The sequence below is a fragment of the Pan troglodytes genome, chromosome 8 (assembly GCF_028858775.2).
Source record: "Pan troglodytes isolate AG18354 chromosome 8, NHGRI_mPanTro3-v2.0_pri, whole genome shotgun sequence".
NCBI lineage: Eukaryota > Metazoa > Chordata > Mammalia > Primates > Hominidae > Pan > Pan troglodytes.
The window spans coordinates 79,132,501-79,148,732 of record NC_072406.2 but is presented as its reverse complement, the minus strand read 5'-3'; the positions used below and the strand labels follow the sequence as shown (position 1 = coordinate 79,148,732).

General features: G+C 37.1%; 2 protein-coding genes across 8 annotated transcripts in view; one reads left to right on the top strand and one right to left on the bottom strand.

Moving 5' to 3' along the window:
* LRRTM3 (leucine rich repeat transmembrane neuronal 3) overlaps nt 1-7,800 on the bottom strand; it is a 173,413-nt gene extending 165,613 nt beyond the window's left edge. The window contains exons 1-2 of the mRNA XM_003312579.7: nt 7,250-7,800; nt 5,385-6,916 (exon numbers count right to left, since the gene is read on the bottom strand). Coding sequence (XP_003312627.1) covers nt 5,385-6,916; nt 7,250-7,253 — 1,536 coding nt within the window. The 5' untranslated portion in view covers nt 7,254-7,800. The remainder of the gene's footprint in view (nt 1-5,384; nt 6,917-7,249) is intronic.
* Nucleotides 1-16,232, top strand: part of CTNNA3 (catenin alpha 3) — a 1,849,205-nt gene that overhangs the window by 829,257 nt on the left and 1,003,716 nt on the right. The gene's annotated exons all lie outside the window — the stretch shown is intronic.

Genomic DNA, 16,232 nt, shown 5'->3' with positions numbered 1-16,232 from the left:
ATATTGGTAAGAGCAGCTACATCCAGTGGAGGAAGCTTTTCGTCATTCTTTGATGAATTAATGATGTAATTTTGCATAAGCAATGACATATAAAAGGAAGTCCCTGTACATTTATACCCCTTTTTATCCAGTGATTTTTCAATAATTATAATTGATAAAGTCAATAGTAATTTCTATACTAAGAGGAGATCTTGGGCACAGTCTTCCACTGGAGCGGCCAGGGGAGAAACATCAGATGTCATGTGACTAATACCTGGAATGCGTGCTAATCCTACAGTAACATGTTATATGCAATTACTTTTTGCTCAATAATGATGTCATGTTGCCATATAAACATTATATTGATCCAGTGTAAAGTCAACAAGGATTGAACACAATGATACTAGAAAGGGAGTGGACAGGTAAACGTCCTGATTGAAAGCCCTTGCTATAGTTACCTGATCTGAAATACAAGTAGAATTTTCAATGTGTTTGATAAGTATTTGTTTCAGTGTTCGCTGGTCGGTGTCTTTATGTCTGTTGTACATTGTGATAATCAGTATAAAAATCATAGACTTAGATAACATGAGGTGGGAGAAGCTGTGCCTATGTGAAAACAGAAAGTCAAAGACAATGTTCTAGACTTGTAATGATGTAAAATGGGCTTGGGGTTCTGTAACATGGAGGTTACTGATTTCTTTTTGGCTCATGCCAAACATAGAACAACAAACCCCACTCAGTATCTCACTAAGGGCTTTTTGAAAAGAAGAGGTAGTTGCCATTTTAGAGTTTACAAAGTACTTTTCACATTTTGTCCTCCCAATTACCATGAGCAGTCAATAGTACACATCTGTGTTACATATGAGAAACTTCAAGTTCAGAAAAGCCGGGAAATGTACCTGCGATGACTTGATTAGCAAGTGTCAAAGGAACTTGAATTTAGGTCTTAATTTCTAAGGCCCATATTCTACCATGCCTGGCTGTGATATTTCCCTCAAATGCAAAAGAATCATAAATTATTGTTATTTAGATTTTATTGGTAGTATTAAGTATCCAAAATCATCACCAACTTTTGGAGGCTAAAAGAATTTGGGTCCAATTCTGTAGGCTATTATGATTAGGAAAGCGGTGACTTTCACCTATGTATTATTATTATTTCTTTAATTCATTTTTAATTAGAGCTATTTGATACAAACTATTTAACATCCATCCATTTTATTTCTCTTAAAACTTATGTCATTCAAATTTACCTATATATTCTGTTGTGCTCATTGTTTCCCCCAACTGCCTCTGATTTTTAGTGTAGGTAGCTAGGAGAATACAACAATAGCAAAACTCCGTGGGTTAGCTACAGATCTGGATTCTAATGAGAATCCAGAGCAAAAAGGAATAGATGAAGCAACACAGATTCTGAATTTTTTATTTCTCATGGCTCGATTCTTACTTGCCATGTCTGGAACTCACTTTATCTCAGGCTTCATGACCTGATGCTTGTTTCTGATGCAGTCTAATCCACACTTTAAATAAACTATTTGAGTTCTCATTTTGGTAAATGTCAAGGGAACAAGAGATATTTCATGCACCTACAGCATCCTAAAACCTCTTGCCAAATCCATGAATCTGACTCTGCATTATCCTTCCCCAGAAGGAGAGCATAATTTCATTATCCATGAATCATCACCTCTTAGACTGTAACATCATTGTCAGAGAGCCTAATAGAACCAGTGTTCAGCTGGCTGAAAAGGGGGAGGGAGGGAGAAAGCGCTGAGGCAAAGCACAGGTCACTGGCACAATCAGCAAACTGGAGAGTTCTAAAGCCGGAAGGGGAGGCCCCCCTCCTTTGACACCTTTGACATATCCGCTGACCAGTAAATAACTGATGCTAACTCTTTTGATATAATATTAAAATTTGTTTTTCCTACCTAAATTACATGTATCTTGCTGATGAAAAATATTAACCCCTTTAATAAAAATATCAAAATGATTAGCCAGCATCGATGAGTGTAAGCACTCTAAAATATTTCTTATCTATTCTTATTGCGTTATTACTCGCTTTTCATCTTGGACACTTATTTCTAGCCTTCAGTACCAATTCTATGGCCTCTGTTCCAGCATTACTATAAAAGTCAAAATGAAAAGTATAACATTCAAAAATTACATTATAATTATATTTCCCAAGGAAATGAATTAAATAAAATTCAAATCTGACTTACTAGTCAAAAAACATGTTGTAAACCACGTTTACATAAGGATTCAGGATAAAAAGCTAAAATGTGTGAATAGCTGTGGTTAGTCTAACCAGACACTAGAGGTCACTGCTGCTCCATAGAAAGACAATTTACTGCCTGTCTACTTAGGTAGTTCACTCACCAAATCAAGTAAAAAATTGTTTAAATTCTTTGAAAAGATGTAATGTCAACATCCTTGGAAAATACAAACTCATTTCAATGGAATATATCTTGCATAAGTATTGCTTACAAGACTGTGGCACTGGGACTATTTAACTACATGCTGTGGTAGCACTATGTGTACTGGGGTTAATAAAAATGGAAAAAAACTCACATGCAGTTTAGAGACTAAATCCCATTTCTTCTCTGTTTTGGTAAAGCAAAGTATTCTGTGTTCTGTTGTATAGTTCAACAGGTCAGGCTTTTTTTTTTTTTTTTTAACTGTTGTCACCTTTGAGGGAAGTCCAATATTTTATGTAAATACGTACTAGAAAAATAAATATCAATCACATTTCTCTAATCTGCATGAACTTGAAATACTTATACAAATAGATTTATGATATGTAGTCCAGAAAGTACCATGGGATGGAGGTGAGGCAACAACTTTTGAGCAGGAGACTGGCAGTTGGCGTTTTAAAATTTACAGTGGTAAACTAGTTATTAAATCTATAAGAATTATATATCTGTGCTCAGAAGATACTGAGAATTACAGAAGATTCATTCTCAAAGAGTGAGGAGGAAGAAAGAACTTTTTTCCCATAATTTCATGTCCCAAATCAAAATGAGTTTTACCACCTAAGGGATTTTATTTTCTTTCTTATCTATTATTATGTTTATTAGTAAAGTTAGGCATTAAAAAGTGACCAGCTTTCAAAATATTGGTGATTCGTTTAGTGTTATATCATATTTTATATACCAAGTAGCTTTGAATTTTGGAAATGCTTTTCAATATAGCAAGCCTATTTTATATATACTAGTAGCACCACGGCATCGAGAATTTGCAATAATTCAAAAATATAAGTATTCCTTGCCTAAATATATTTGGTATCCATCACAAGTAAGGCAGAAGGTTAAGTGAAAAAGAATAGAAATGGGATTCTTCACTTTAAGACTGCATTTCGGTAATACAAACATCTTTAGTACAGATAAAAATGAGGCTAGCCAAAGAAAATTTCTTTTTAAGATGGAATATGTATTTACTGATGCTTTACGAAAAATGTAAAGTTACAACTTCAGTAAAAAACATCACAATAAGCTCAGTCATCCAGTAAGCTGTGAGGAAGTATCTGCAGTATTAATCCATTAGAAATATGTGACTTTTTGTCATGGATACATGTATATTCAACAATTATTCATGGGTAAACATTGTAACTAAGATGTTTTTCTGAAGTGGCATCTATTGTAAGATTTAATCAATATCAAAGTATCTCGAGAAATCCACTTTAACTATATCTTTTTCTTTATTGCTTATAAAAGTATGATTTTAATAATCTGGCATCCTTAAAATTTTATTTTATGGTGACTTGCCTAGATTTTTCCTCTCAGCATATGAAAAACCCCCAAACAATTAAAAAATTTAGTAAAAATAGCCATTCACTTTTTCTTTGTTGCTGCAGTGATTCTGTTTTCAGAGAAGAGGGACATGGTTAAAGACGTAGGGGTTGGCAAGCCAAATTAAATGAAACAGCCTCAATGTTGCAGTTCCTGATATTTGCTTCTATAATAGAACTGTTCATTTTGGAGGATGAAGGAGAATTCAGACTAAATATATCTTTCTAAAAACCTTAATTGACTGTGGTTCAAGTTACTCAAATACGGAGGCTATGATATTCGTGCTGCAGTCAATAAACTTTCACCAATGGCATAAAAACATGCATGCAGCTTGCAGATTGCCAACAGGGTCTGTACAGAACTGTACTGATGGATGAGTTCACAATACAGATGAACACAGGGACATTGTAATGTCAGCAATAGAAAAGCAACAGAGAACTGTCATAGTGTTGGTCTTTTTTCCTCTAAGATTTGTTTTATACATTTATTAAGGTGTTATCAAAGTCGTCCTTTTCAATGAGGCTGTGGGTGGAAGGCACGTCTTGGAATGTGTTCTCTTTACACATCTGAATGAAGTGTCTGTCATTAGGGGACTGGTGTGTGCAGGGCATGTAATGGAACACAACAGGGCAGCCTGACAAATTCTGAACAGAACGGGACAGAGCTAAGGATTCTAACTACATTAGGGTCTTCGGAAAAACTGGAAAGAGAAATTCTGGTAAGCTCTCAACCACATGCCTGTAGCAAGCTGCTTTCCCATTCGCGAACCTTATCTGAAAACTCCCTAACTAATGTGAGGTGTGGTGGAGAAATCTGGCTTCTCAATGCTGTTTCATTTATTTATTTATGAAACATAGAGGCTAGAAGAAATTGACAGTGAAACCTCTAGTCTGATTTTACAGAGATGGGTTTCAGAGACAAGGCTGAGTCGAAAACTTTACATTTTTGTCATCTCCTCACATTTTGCAGTTGTCTGCTTGCAGTATTTTAACCCTTCATCACTTTGTCCCTGTGCTTGCCTTACTGTAATTCAGACACCTCTGGAAACTGCTCAGGGTGCTGCTTTAACCTAGCACCATCTTTTGATAGTTTCCTGCAATTTTCTTTTTTAAGTCAGGCATTGGTTTAAAGGCTCTGCCTGTCTGTAAAATGTTCCCATAACTGAGTCATCTCCAAGAATCAGCTCAAGCTCCGAGCACCTGGAATCATTCACCTCTTTCCTTGATTTGCCAGTGAGGTGCAAACCTTCTATAACTGTAGATTTGGTCCCACCAGGAGGCTAACAGCGAATGTGGGGGATTACTTATGAAAGAAGTTTTATCTTAAAACAAATGCGACATTAATGGAATCAGTAAAGGGTCTTATACAATAGGTATTATATTAAACCGGAGTTCAAGCTTCACATTGATTGTGGTATTTAAATTTCAATGGGTTGATTATGTATGAGAGGAAAATGACCAGTATTATGAATGCACTAAAACGGACAGGGAAGGATCTTGCCAGCAAAGTGAGAGGGAGAGGGAAGGGGAGGGGGGGCATCGCGTTCCCTTGATAGTCACCAGAGTTCAATAAAGCACCACTTATTTCCCAGCTTTTAAGAGCTCTTTTTATCACAATGGTTCATACCTCACACTCCCTGGAGCCCGATTTGTTATAGGTGCAGGGTCCCGTCCCATTCAGCAGCATCTCGCTGGTCTCCGTGTTGGTGGGTTTATAATCTACATAAAATTCCTGGGTGCTGGGAGTCATTTGCTTTAGGGACTGTCTTTTCTTTTTCCTGTGCCTTCGCATGAGGGAGCGCTGCTGCAGCTGCTTCATGCTCGCAGGGTACCGCTTCCATGACACGTAGATAACCAGCAGGATGACGAGCACGGACAGGAAAAGCGCCACGCTCCCCGCGATGATTTTATGGAAAGAGATGTGCTCGGCGTCAGCATCGGTCTCTGGGCCGGGCTCTGTGGCTCCCACCGTCGGGGGCAAAGGGGGTTTGCTCTCATGCTTCGGCCTGGGGAGCTTGGGCTTGAACGTCGGCTTTGGGAGAGCCCTGGCCAGATCAAACCTCTCTGTAGTACTTTTGCCACAGATGCTGTAGTTCTTCACTGCATCGATCACATTTACTCCTTGCAGCTCTTTGGGACTGGCACAGATAATTGTATTCTCCCTTAGACCTTTAAAACTTTTCAGCCAGTTTACAAGGGAGCAAATATTTCTGCTGCATTCCCATATATTCCCAGCAAGACTGATGTCATTGAGGGATATCCAAGAATCCAAAATCTCTTGACCAATAAATGTGAGCTTGTTGGAATCCAGGTTGAGGCGCTGCAGATTCGGGACACACTGGAAAACACTGGGTCCACTGAAAGCTTCGATCTCATTGCCTGATAAATCAAGCCTTTGTAAGGAGCTCCAGGTCCAGGACATGGTCTGTCCTATGACACTGATTTTATTCCACTGCAAGTAAAGGTTCTGAAGGCTGACCAACCTTGGAAAAAGGGCCAGGTTGAGCTTGGAAAATTGATTGTGCTCCAGGTGAAGTTCTTTGAGTCTGATCATGCCAGCAAAGACATTCCTGGCTAAACTTCGGATCCGGTTATATCCCAGGTCCAAAAGTTCCAGGTTGCGGCAGTCTTGGAATATTCTCACAGGGATGGTTCTCAGGGAGTTAGACCGTAAATGTAAACTCAGCAGCTTCCGCAAGCCCCGAAACTGTTCAGATCCCAGAGAATGCAGCTGATTATAGGACAGATCCAAGTTCCGTAAATTTGTCACAGGTCTGAAGGTATTGTTAAGAAAATAGGAGATTCTATTGGAACTAAGAATCAGCTCTTTGAGTCTGCGTATTCCATTAAAAGCATTTTCGTCAATATTGCTGATATGGTTATGGTCAAGGTATAGCCAGGTGAGCTGGTTGAGCCCTTTAAATTGATTATACTTAAGTTTTTGAAGGCTGTTATAGCGAAGGGACAAACCTAAGCAACCAGCAGATATACTTGAGGGTATCTCCTGTAATTTCTGAGATTCACAATATACCATTTTGCCTTCACACCTACAGCCCTTAGGGCATCCTCGTTCGGCAGAAGAAAGCATTGTCAGTAAGACAGTGGGGGCTATAACCAGTGCTACAGCTGATCCGCTCAGTAGCCTAATTACATTGAAACCTGGAAATAAAAACAACTTAGAAAAGTTATCCCCCCAAAAAAGAATTAATCCTTAATCAAGCAAAAATAGGCATATATTTTTCATTTTTTAAAATTTAAATCTAGATAACATTTAACATCACATATTATCTCTTTGTAATTAAAGAGAATTGTCTTTAGTGTTTTGTTTTTTTAAATAGTTAAACAAGGAAACATGCCACTAAGCAAATAAATTCATAGTCTTAGAGCAGAGCAAGGTAATCTCTAAAATAATTAAGGCAGAATTATTACACACACTAGAGGTTTTTTGTTTTTTGTTTTTAAGAAGGAAAGAAGAAAAATGACAAAACATACCCATCCTTTGTATTGTTCAAAGGTCGTCCTTAGGTCTTTTGCTTTGGCTTAGGGACCAGTTGCATGACAGCCCCTGTCAGCTGCACTGTAGTGAGTCAGGGCTCGCTGACACCCAGGAAGAAAAATTGGACCCCTTGGGAGATGGACCGATTTTGGAACATTATTCTTTGCCAGCCACGCAGAACACTCCAAGAACAAATAAATCCCAACACCGCATTCGCAGCAAAACATCAAAATCTTCCTAGGTAATAGGATCTTCATGGATATTACGTTTTTGCATCTTTACAGTTTTTTGGGGGGCGGGGAGGGGGCGGTTAAAAAAAAACTGGATCCTACAATTTCTTCTTATCGAAAAACATGATGTATTCTTCCAAGCAATGTGGGGCTACCTGAGCTGCCACATCTGTATTCCATAGCCCAGCAGTTCCCGTGATGAGCACCCAGTTCAGCCACAGTGCTGCGTTGGAGCCCAGAAGGCAGGAGAGCCCCGTACCGCGCACACGCTCAGCTCACTTCTGCAGACTGTCATTCTGAAAGCTGCTCGGACTGTTGCTTTGGTTTCAGTGAATGCAGTCTTATGTAAAGCTGCCCCCAGTGGTGAAGAACATTATGGGCATGTGCAGAAATGTCTCTCTTTTATCTTGCAAATGAGCAGGCTCTCTGCTGGAAAATGAATGATTCTTTTGGGTGGCTCAGTAGGAACTGAATGGTCACCGTGATCAATAACTAGCAACATTTTCTGTGATTTCCAAGTCTTGTTTTACAATTTGGCAACGTCTTTATTGTCTGTGTCCACTTAATTGCTAAACATGTGCTGCCCAGAGTTTTTCTGGAGCTTGGCATTAAGTTCACAGACCGAACGTCAATTTTTCTTAACCTCAACGCAGGCTTTAAACTGAAATTTATAAAATGAATTATTGAGCTTTTCACAGAGAAGCATTAACTGCCTGCCCATTTGACCTCTTGGAGTCACAGTGATTATATTATGCAAGGTGTCTCAGGATGTTAGAACACAAACATTTTGGAATAGAGGGGATGACTGATGACAAGTGAATTAATGTGTCCAATAGCCTTTCCGGTTTTCTCACAGACGATATAATTGATTTTATGGCTATAGTTTCGTTTGTTGTTTTGGTTGTTGTAATTCTCTTTTAATTAGAAGGGAAATAAACCATTTTTAGTGTTAGGATACGAATCAAGAGATCATTTGGTTCATACTTTATTGATGTTGCTGCTATTTATTACACTAATAATATTTATGGAGCACTTTCTAAGTGCTTTAAAGGGGCTACGTTGTTTTCTCTTTAAACAATAGTATGATGTGGGTCCTATTATAACCTCTCTTTTAAAGATGAGGAAACAGACTTGGGGAGGTAACTTTCTCAAGGTCATACAGCAAGCGAGTGGTAGAGCTGAGCTTCAGAAGCAAGTCATTCTTATGCTGAACCACTAACCACTAGATGATCCTGTTCAACAACATTGTTGTCTTCATTTAAAAAAGAAGTCAGTGAAAATGAAGCCAATTAAAGGATTGGGGCAAGGAAGCTGTGATTAGCAAATTCTTGCTTGTTCTATTAGAACTGCCTAAATTTCTTTTGGTCTGAGGTTCCTAAAGAAGTATAAAAACTAAGGCAGCGTAGTTTAGTGATTAACAGCATAGATTTTGGCACCTAGATTCCAACTCCTGGCTACAATTTACCAGCTATGTAACCTTAAGCGCATTACTTACCTTCCCTATGCCTCAGTTTTCTCATCTGCAAAACGGGCATAAAAACAAAAACTCATTTCATGTTTTGAGAATTAAGTCATTTTAATATCTGTATGTTACTTAGAACAGTGTGTTGCATGCAATAAGCCTGCGTAAGATATTTGAATAATATTAACTTTATTTGTACTTGCTAGGATTACGTACTGAATATTGACTATACTGACCTTCATTAACTCACAAAGAACAACTTTAGTGAGCATTTTTAAATATTGTACATGGTGGATTTCTGAGATTTACTCGGTCTTGCCTTCTTTGATGAGATAACTTCCTTTATGTTCATCATCTGAACTTTATCTTTAAAATAAATCTTTTGGTTCTGTGAACCATAACTAATAATGTTTGATTCTTTTCATCTCCAAAGTAGAACATAATAAAATCTGCCATGTAGAGGCATTTTATTTAAAAATAATGGTATTCTTGAAAAAGTTTGCCTTGTTTTTTGTTAGGTGAACTGTCTGTGGAAAACCGTGGAGAGCTTTCACATTCTCCAAGGATGAGATGTTTGATAAAGGCTAGTAATGACAATCAAAAGGGGTCCTACAGATATAGTACAATGGATATTACCAATTCCTTGGGCAGTATGTTCTTAATAGGGCAGTGCTTTCCCCCAGAGTTACCTAAGCTGTGAATGCACATGAAACATCCAGTGAGTTTCTTAAAAAGATAGACTTCCCAATCCCTCCCCCAGGATTCTCATTCTAGGGGGATGGAAGAGTGTGTGCTTTTCAATAGTCTCTGAAGAAATAAGTTTAAGAAACTCACTGTGAAGGAATGATTAAAAATAATATTTTCTCCTAGTAGGAAGAGAGGGTTTGCACACTTATAATACTGAGATGTAAGTTCCACGAGGACAAAGACAATGTTTTGTCTACTTCATTTTTCCTAATATCTACAACAGCACTTGGCACATTGCAGACATGCAATAAATAGTTATTGAAAAAAATATGTTTTTATAGCAGTCACAAGTACAATGGATATAGTATAACTGATTATGTAATGTTCAACATTTGTACATGGGATTGAGTCCTGAAAATTTCCTCAGTCAGTGAGACTGGAAACAATTTTGGAGAAAGTATTCTTAAAGGAGGTATATACAAAGACAAAAACTAGAAAGTGAGAAAACTTAGTTGATCAGAAAGTGATCTTTACTTTTCACAGATATCTTGTCTTCATAGTTAAACTACAAATTTCATGAGAACAGTAAATATGCTTTTGACTATTCCCCTTTGCACAGTACAGAAGGGTAATACTGAACCCTTATCATTTAATATCCCAAATGGGCCTGACAACTTGTATCTCTCAAAAACAGACTAATGGGAATTATATTGATAACTTCTCTCTCACACCTTTGTTGCTTGAAAGGCTCTGAGTTTTCCCCCTCACTCTCCCACGTAGTCACTGAGACATCTGTTTTGCCCAAGAGCTGCAGAGAGCCACTCCAGGAGGCTGGAGGACCCATTAACTTTGTGCTTCTTGCTCATCATACTTTACTTCCCAGTGACAGAAGAACAGAGGAACCCACTGAGAATGTGGGCTCTCACTTTGCTTTTCCTGGGATAAATCTTCTTGAATTATTTACGGTGAATATTATTCTCTGCTGTGTTACACACATTGCTCTTAGTTTTCAGACATTTTTCTTTTATCTTGGTTCCTGATCTTATCTTACTGCGTAGTTCTGACTTTACACCTACCCTTTGGATCTTATGACTGATATTTATTTAGTCTTAATACTAACAACTGAGGGTACAAAATATTAGAATGAGTAAATAAGACCTAGTATTGGCTAGCACAATGGGGTGACTATAGTCAATAATGAATTAATTGTACATTTAAAAACAACTAAAAGTATAATTGGATTGTTTTTTATACAAAGGGTAAATGCTTAAGGGCATGGATACCACACTTACCCTTATGTGATTATTACACATTGCATGCCTGTATCAAAACATCTCATGTACCCCATAAACATACACACTTACTATGTACTCACAAAAATAAAAAATAAAATAAAAATAAAACTATATGATAGGAATGATGTGCTACAATAAAAATTGCTTTGGTAGCAATGTATTGATTGACAAGGAAAAATGTTCATAATAAAATAATATTAAGGGAAAAAATACTGACCATCAATCTCTTTCTCAACAGTAATCAGTAGCCACTCTTTGACTGAGTCAGCCTCCAGGAACTGTGTATGGCCCCTACCTTGGCATGACCCCTTAAGTCGGCATCACAACCAGGTCTGATCTGGTTCAGGATAATAAATGGTTTGAAGAGGGAAGATTATCCATGAGGCTAGTTGAGAAATCCAAAACAAAATAATGTGATTCTAAGCCACACTGAATACTTGAGGCTGCAGAAGTTACTGCAAAGACATAGAGTAGTCCCTCAAGAGAAAAAGAAAAGACTGTGTTCTAAAAGATTTTAGTAATTTGCCTGTATACTTTTTAAAAGTTTTTTCTCCTTTTACTTGTCGACTATAGTGAGCTGATTATTTCTGATTTGCCTTTCAGCAGAAGCAAAATTATATTGCATTATGTATTTAGAAACTAGCAACTTCTTTTGCACTTAATATCGCATACAGAACAAACCGTAAACTACCTGACAAGTTAAATATCCCCAATGCATCCAGGGCCTTCATGATTTATACAATTATAAAAATAGTGTCATGTATCTAAAGACTTTTTATTTTATTGTGCTTATAGGACTTCAAATAGCTAAACATATTTTGTTTAAATTGGGTAAATAAATCAAATCTCAGTTTGGCAATACTGCCAAATTTTAGTCCAATATGAAACTGAGTTGCCAGATATAAACTTAGAAATTCATAACTGAAAGAGGATGTACTGATATCTTAACGGTTGTTGACTTCAGATATTTTATTTATTTTACAAATATTTAATTTGAATAACCATTATGTGCTAAACACTGTTCCAGACACTGGGAATACATCTGTGTGCAAAATAAAGGCCTGTACCCTTGTGAAGATTACATTCTAAAGGGATAAGACAGACAATTAAAAATAAACATATACAGTATATTAGTAGGTCATATGTACTATGAAAAAAAAGAAAAATATAAGGAAGATTGGGAGTGCAAGGTATGAGGTGGGCTGAGTTTTAAATAGGATGGTTAGGGCCATTAAGAAACTGGCCTGAGCAAACCTTGAAGGATATGAGCTTGTGAGACTTAAATGTATATATGGGGAGTGGCCAGTGCAAAGGCCTAATGTGGAAGCAGATCATGTGTTCCATGAACAACAAGGAGGCCAATGAGTCTAGAATGGAGAGACCAAGTGATAGAATAATTGGAGATGGAGGTCATGGAGGGCTTTGGACGACATTCTAAGAATACTGGCTTTATTATGGAGAAAACGGGGAGCTAACTGGAGATTTTTGTGCAGAGTTAGTATGTGATCAAATAACCTATTAAAAGGATCACTGCTGTGGATCGGATGTTTTCATTTACCATCCCCAAAAGCCATATATTGAAACCCCAATTCCCAATGTGATGGTATTTGGAGATAGAGCCTTTGTGAGGTAATTAGGTCATGGTATTGGAGCCCTCATGACAGATCAGTGGGATTATAAGGATAAAAAGAGACAGAAATGAGAGAGCTTGCTTCTTCTTCTCTCTCTCTGCTACAAGAGAAGGCAGCTATTAAGAAGCCAGAAATCAGGCTGTCTTTGACATCAGGTCTTCTGGTACCTTCATTTTGGACTTCCCAGCCATTAGAACTGTGAGAAATAAATGCTTACTGTTTAAACCACCCAGGATATAGTATTTTTGTTTATAGAAGCACAGACTGACTGAGATGATCACTCTTAGCAGGGGACACAGTAACGAGGCCACCATATCAATCCAGGAGATAGATGATGGTGTTTGGGCCAGGGTGTTAGCAGTGGAAGTGGTAAGCATTGGTTAGATTCTGGATATATTTACAATAAAATCAACAGAACTTTTCTAAGGAAATAGAAGTGGAGGTATGAAATAAAGAGGGAAAGTAAAGATGGTTCATTTTTATTGGCTAAGCAACCCTAGGGATGGTGAAGCCATAACTGTTTTCGTGGGTCACATTTTGTGAGCAAGACCAAGAGTTTAACACATTTGGATGAAATCTGGATTTGGCTCTTACTTTTCTTCACTTTTATGAGACTTTAGTTCTTGAAAATATTTCTTAATCTTAAGCCTCAAAGCACCATGATGTATTTTTAAATATTTTAAAGGTAGTTTTTGAACAGAAAGTTATGAAATGATTTGCAAAATTAGCCCCCAAACAATAGCAAATGGATTTCCATTCAAATGACCTAGACAGAGGCAACATCTTTGCATATGGCCTTGGAGAGCAGTAGAGCCAAAAGATTTGATGAAAATTGAAATGGAAGATTGCATAAAGACTAGGTAAGGAAACATTTGGACTCAACACATGTACTGTTTATTGCATATGTCAGTTGACATTTGGAATTTGGAACTGATTCTGTGCAAACTTCTTTGGGTCTCAGTTTGCTCATCTGCAAAACGGGACTTATAAAACCTGACTTATAAACTTTTAAGGATTTTTACTTAGGAACCATTTTCATGATTTATGAGTAAGTACATTGTACCATATTTATAAAGTGTTACAGATATTTCTGCAATCAGAATATCTATGACAAAATTAATTTTCCCTTGATTCTGTATAGGTTCTGTGGCCATGAGCATATATTAAGGGTTATCAAGGGTCATGAACATGACCAAGGGCATGCCAGAATTTACTAATATTATAGGAAACATTCCTCAGTATTTCTTTTCTACTAATTTTAATACCACAACCATTTATTATACAGAATACACCATTGATATTCTGTGTATTCGCTTATAAAGTACTTTCACCAATAGATGCATTTGATTTAGCTTTTGTAAAGAGTTTAATGTTTGTGACCCAACAATATATCAGCATTGTCAGAATGCCAATATAGAGTTTCCTACAGCTGTGAAAATAATTTTCTTCATTTCTAGTTAGAATACTCATATGCATGTCTACATTTGTAATTATATCCAAATCTTCATCAGAGCATTAACACTTCCCTGAAATATCCTTGATTTCCATCTGCTTGCTTTAAGGGCTCCATTAAAAACCCTGTCTGGTCACATATGGTTATGAGTGAATATCTCTGACTTAGATAAATGAATAAAGAATATTCCAGGTCTGACCATTAAAATGGTCTCTCAGTGTCTTTCTGGAAAAAGACAAATTTAATGAATGAGACATTACAAGGTTATCCAACATGTCTCCCTCCCATTCACCTGAAGATACATTTATGCAGCAGGGTCAATCCATATTCTCAGGTTTTATTGCATTCCTCACTGTCACTTCCTGCAAAGGTAGTCCTAAGGTAAATATGGGAATACAGAAATCTAGCCAACACTATAAACTTCAGTGGCAGACTTATGAAGGCTGAAAAGACTATATGACTTCAAGGAAATACTTTTTTTTCTTCCTTTCAGTAGGAAAGGTAAAGTATACACAAAAGTAGAGAGGCTAGTATAATAAATATCAATTCCAAAAATTATTACTATTTTGCTAATTTTATTTCGTCGATACTCACACCTCTTCCCACATAAGTGCAATATTTTTTTTCTTTCTGGAGTATTTTAAAAGCAAATCTTCAACATATGTCTTTTTTTTTTTTTTTTTTAAGACAGAGTCTCGCTCTGTCACCCAGGCTGGAGTGCAGTGGCACGATCCCGGCTCACAGCAACCTCTGCCTCCCGGGTTGAAGTGATTCTCGGGCCTCAGCCTCCCAGGTAGCTGGGACTACAGGTGCCTGCCACCACCCCCGGCTAATTTTTTGTATTTTTAGTAGAGACAGGGTTTCACCGTGTTAGCCAGGATGGTCTCAATCTCCTGACCTTGTGATCTGCCCGCCTCAGCCTCCCAAAGTGCTGGGATTACAGGCATGAGCCACCGCACCCAGCCAACATATGTCTTTATAATCTCTCTCTCTCTCTCTATTTATCTATCTACACACACGCACATTTCAGGATGCATTCCTAACAGCCTTTTAATTTAACCATCTAGCATTATTATACCTAACAAAATTAACAAGTTCTTCAAGTAGGTTTGTTTGTATCAAGATCTTAGAAAAAGCCCACACATTGCATTTGTTTTTGATGTATTTGAAGTCTCTTTCATTTTGTAATGCCATTGATTTGTTGGATGCCACGTCATTTGGACCGTAGCTTTTTCCGTGTTCTGCATTTGGTGGTTTTCCCATTGTAGGCTTTAACTTGCACAGAGTCAGTTTTCATGGCATATATGTTTAACAAGAGTCTATTCATTAATTTGAGCAGAATATCCAGCCCCAAAGTGGATATTTGGGGCATCTATTCATTCTTGGTAGCAGTTTAAGATTTGAAGAACTTTTGAGTAATACAGGACTTAGAGCTTAGAGTAAAGTTGTACTTCTACTTTGTGGTATTTATGCCATCAGAGAATTCAGGAATGCGTTAAATGGCAAGTTTGAGAACTTTGTTGGTTAACATTCATATCACCAGGATTTCTGTTCTTCACATCCCATCACAATTGCTTTTTTGCCCTTAGCAACATCAATTATTTGTTGTTGGTACTTGCTAAACAAATCTGCTAATTTTTGTATTGCCGTTGAAGTGTTCATCTAACTGAGGCACAAAAAATTCTTATTAATAGGATAGCAATCAAAATTCATTTGTAGTCACTTAAGCTGAGAGAAATCAGTTTTCTAGCTTTTCTTTCAGAACAAATTCCATCAAGAAACATGTGGCACCAGAGTCACATTGTAAAACGTCTAGTTTTATATATATTCCTAAATTTCCTGTATTTTCTCACAGTGGAGAAAAGACTTTTAGAGGGACTATAAAAACCTCTTAACCAAATTTATACCTTAATATTTGATGTTTTACTTTGCATCTATGACTGTGCTTTGAATGTAAAGTCAGTCAGTGTTCTTTAAATGGTATCATAACATTTTGCTATATCCACTTCACATATATTCTGATGTGACAAGAGTTTTTGAAGAAAATTTCATATTGTATTTTTAAAGCACTGTATATAATAGTTTCAACTGGATACACTGGTGTGTTTTAAAATTTGACTTCCTGGCAATTATATCAGCATTAGGAATTAAATTCCCCAGTCACCAGGAGGAGAAAGATAATAGACAACCTTGATTTTGATAAAGAAACAGCTATGCCATA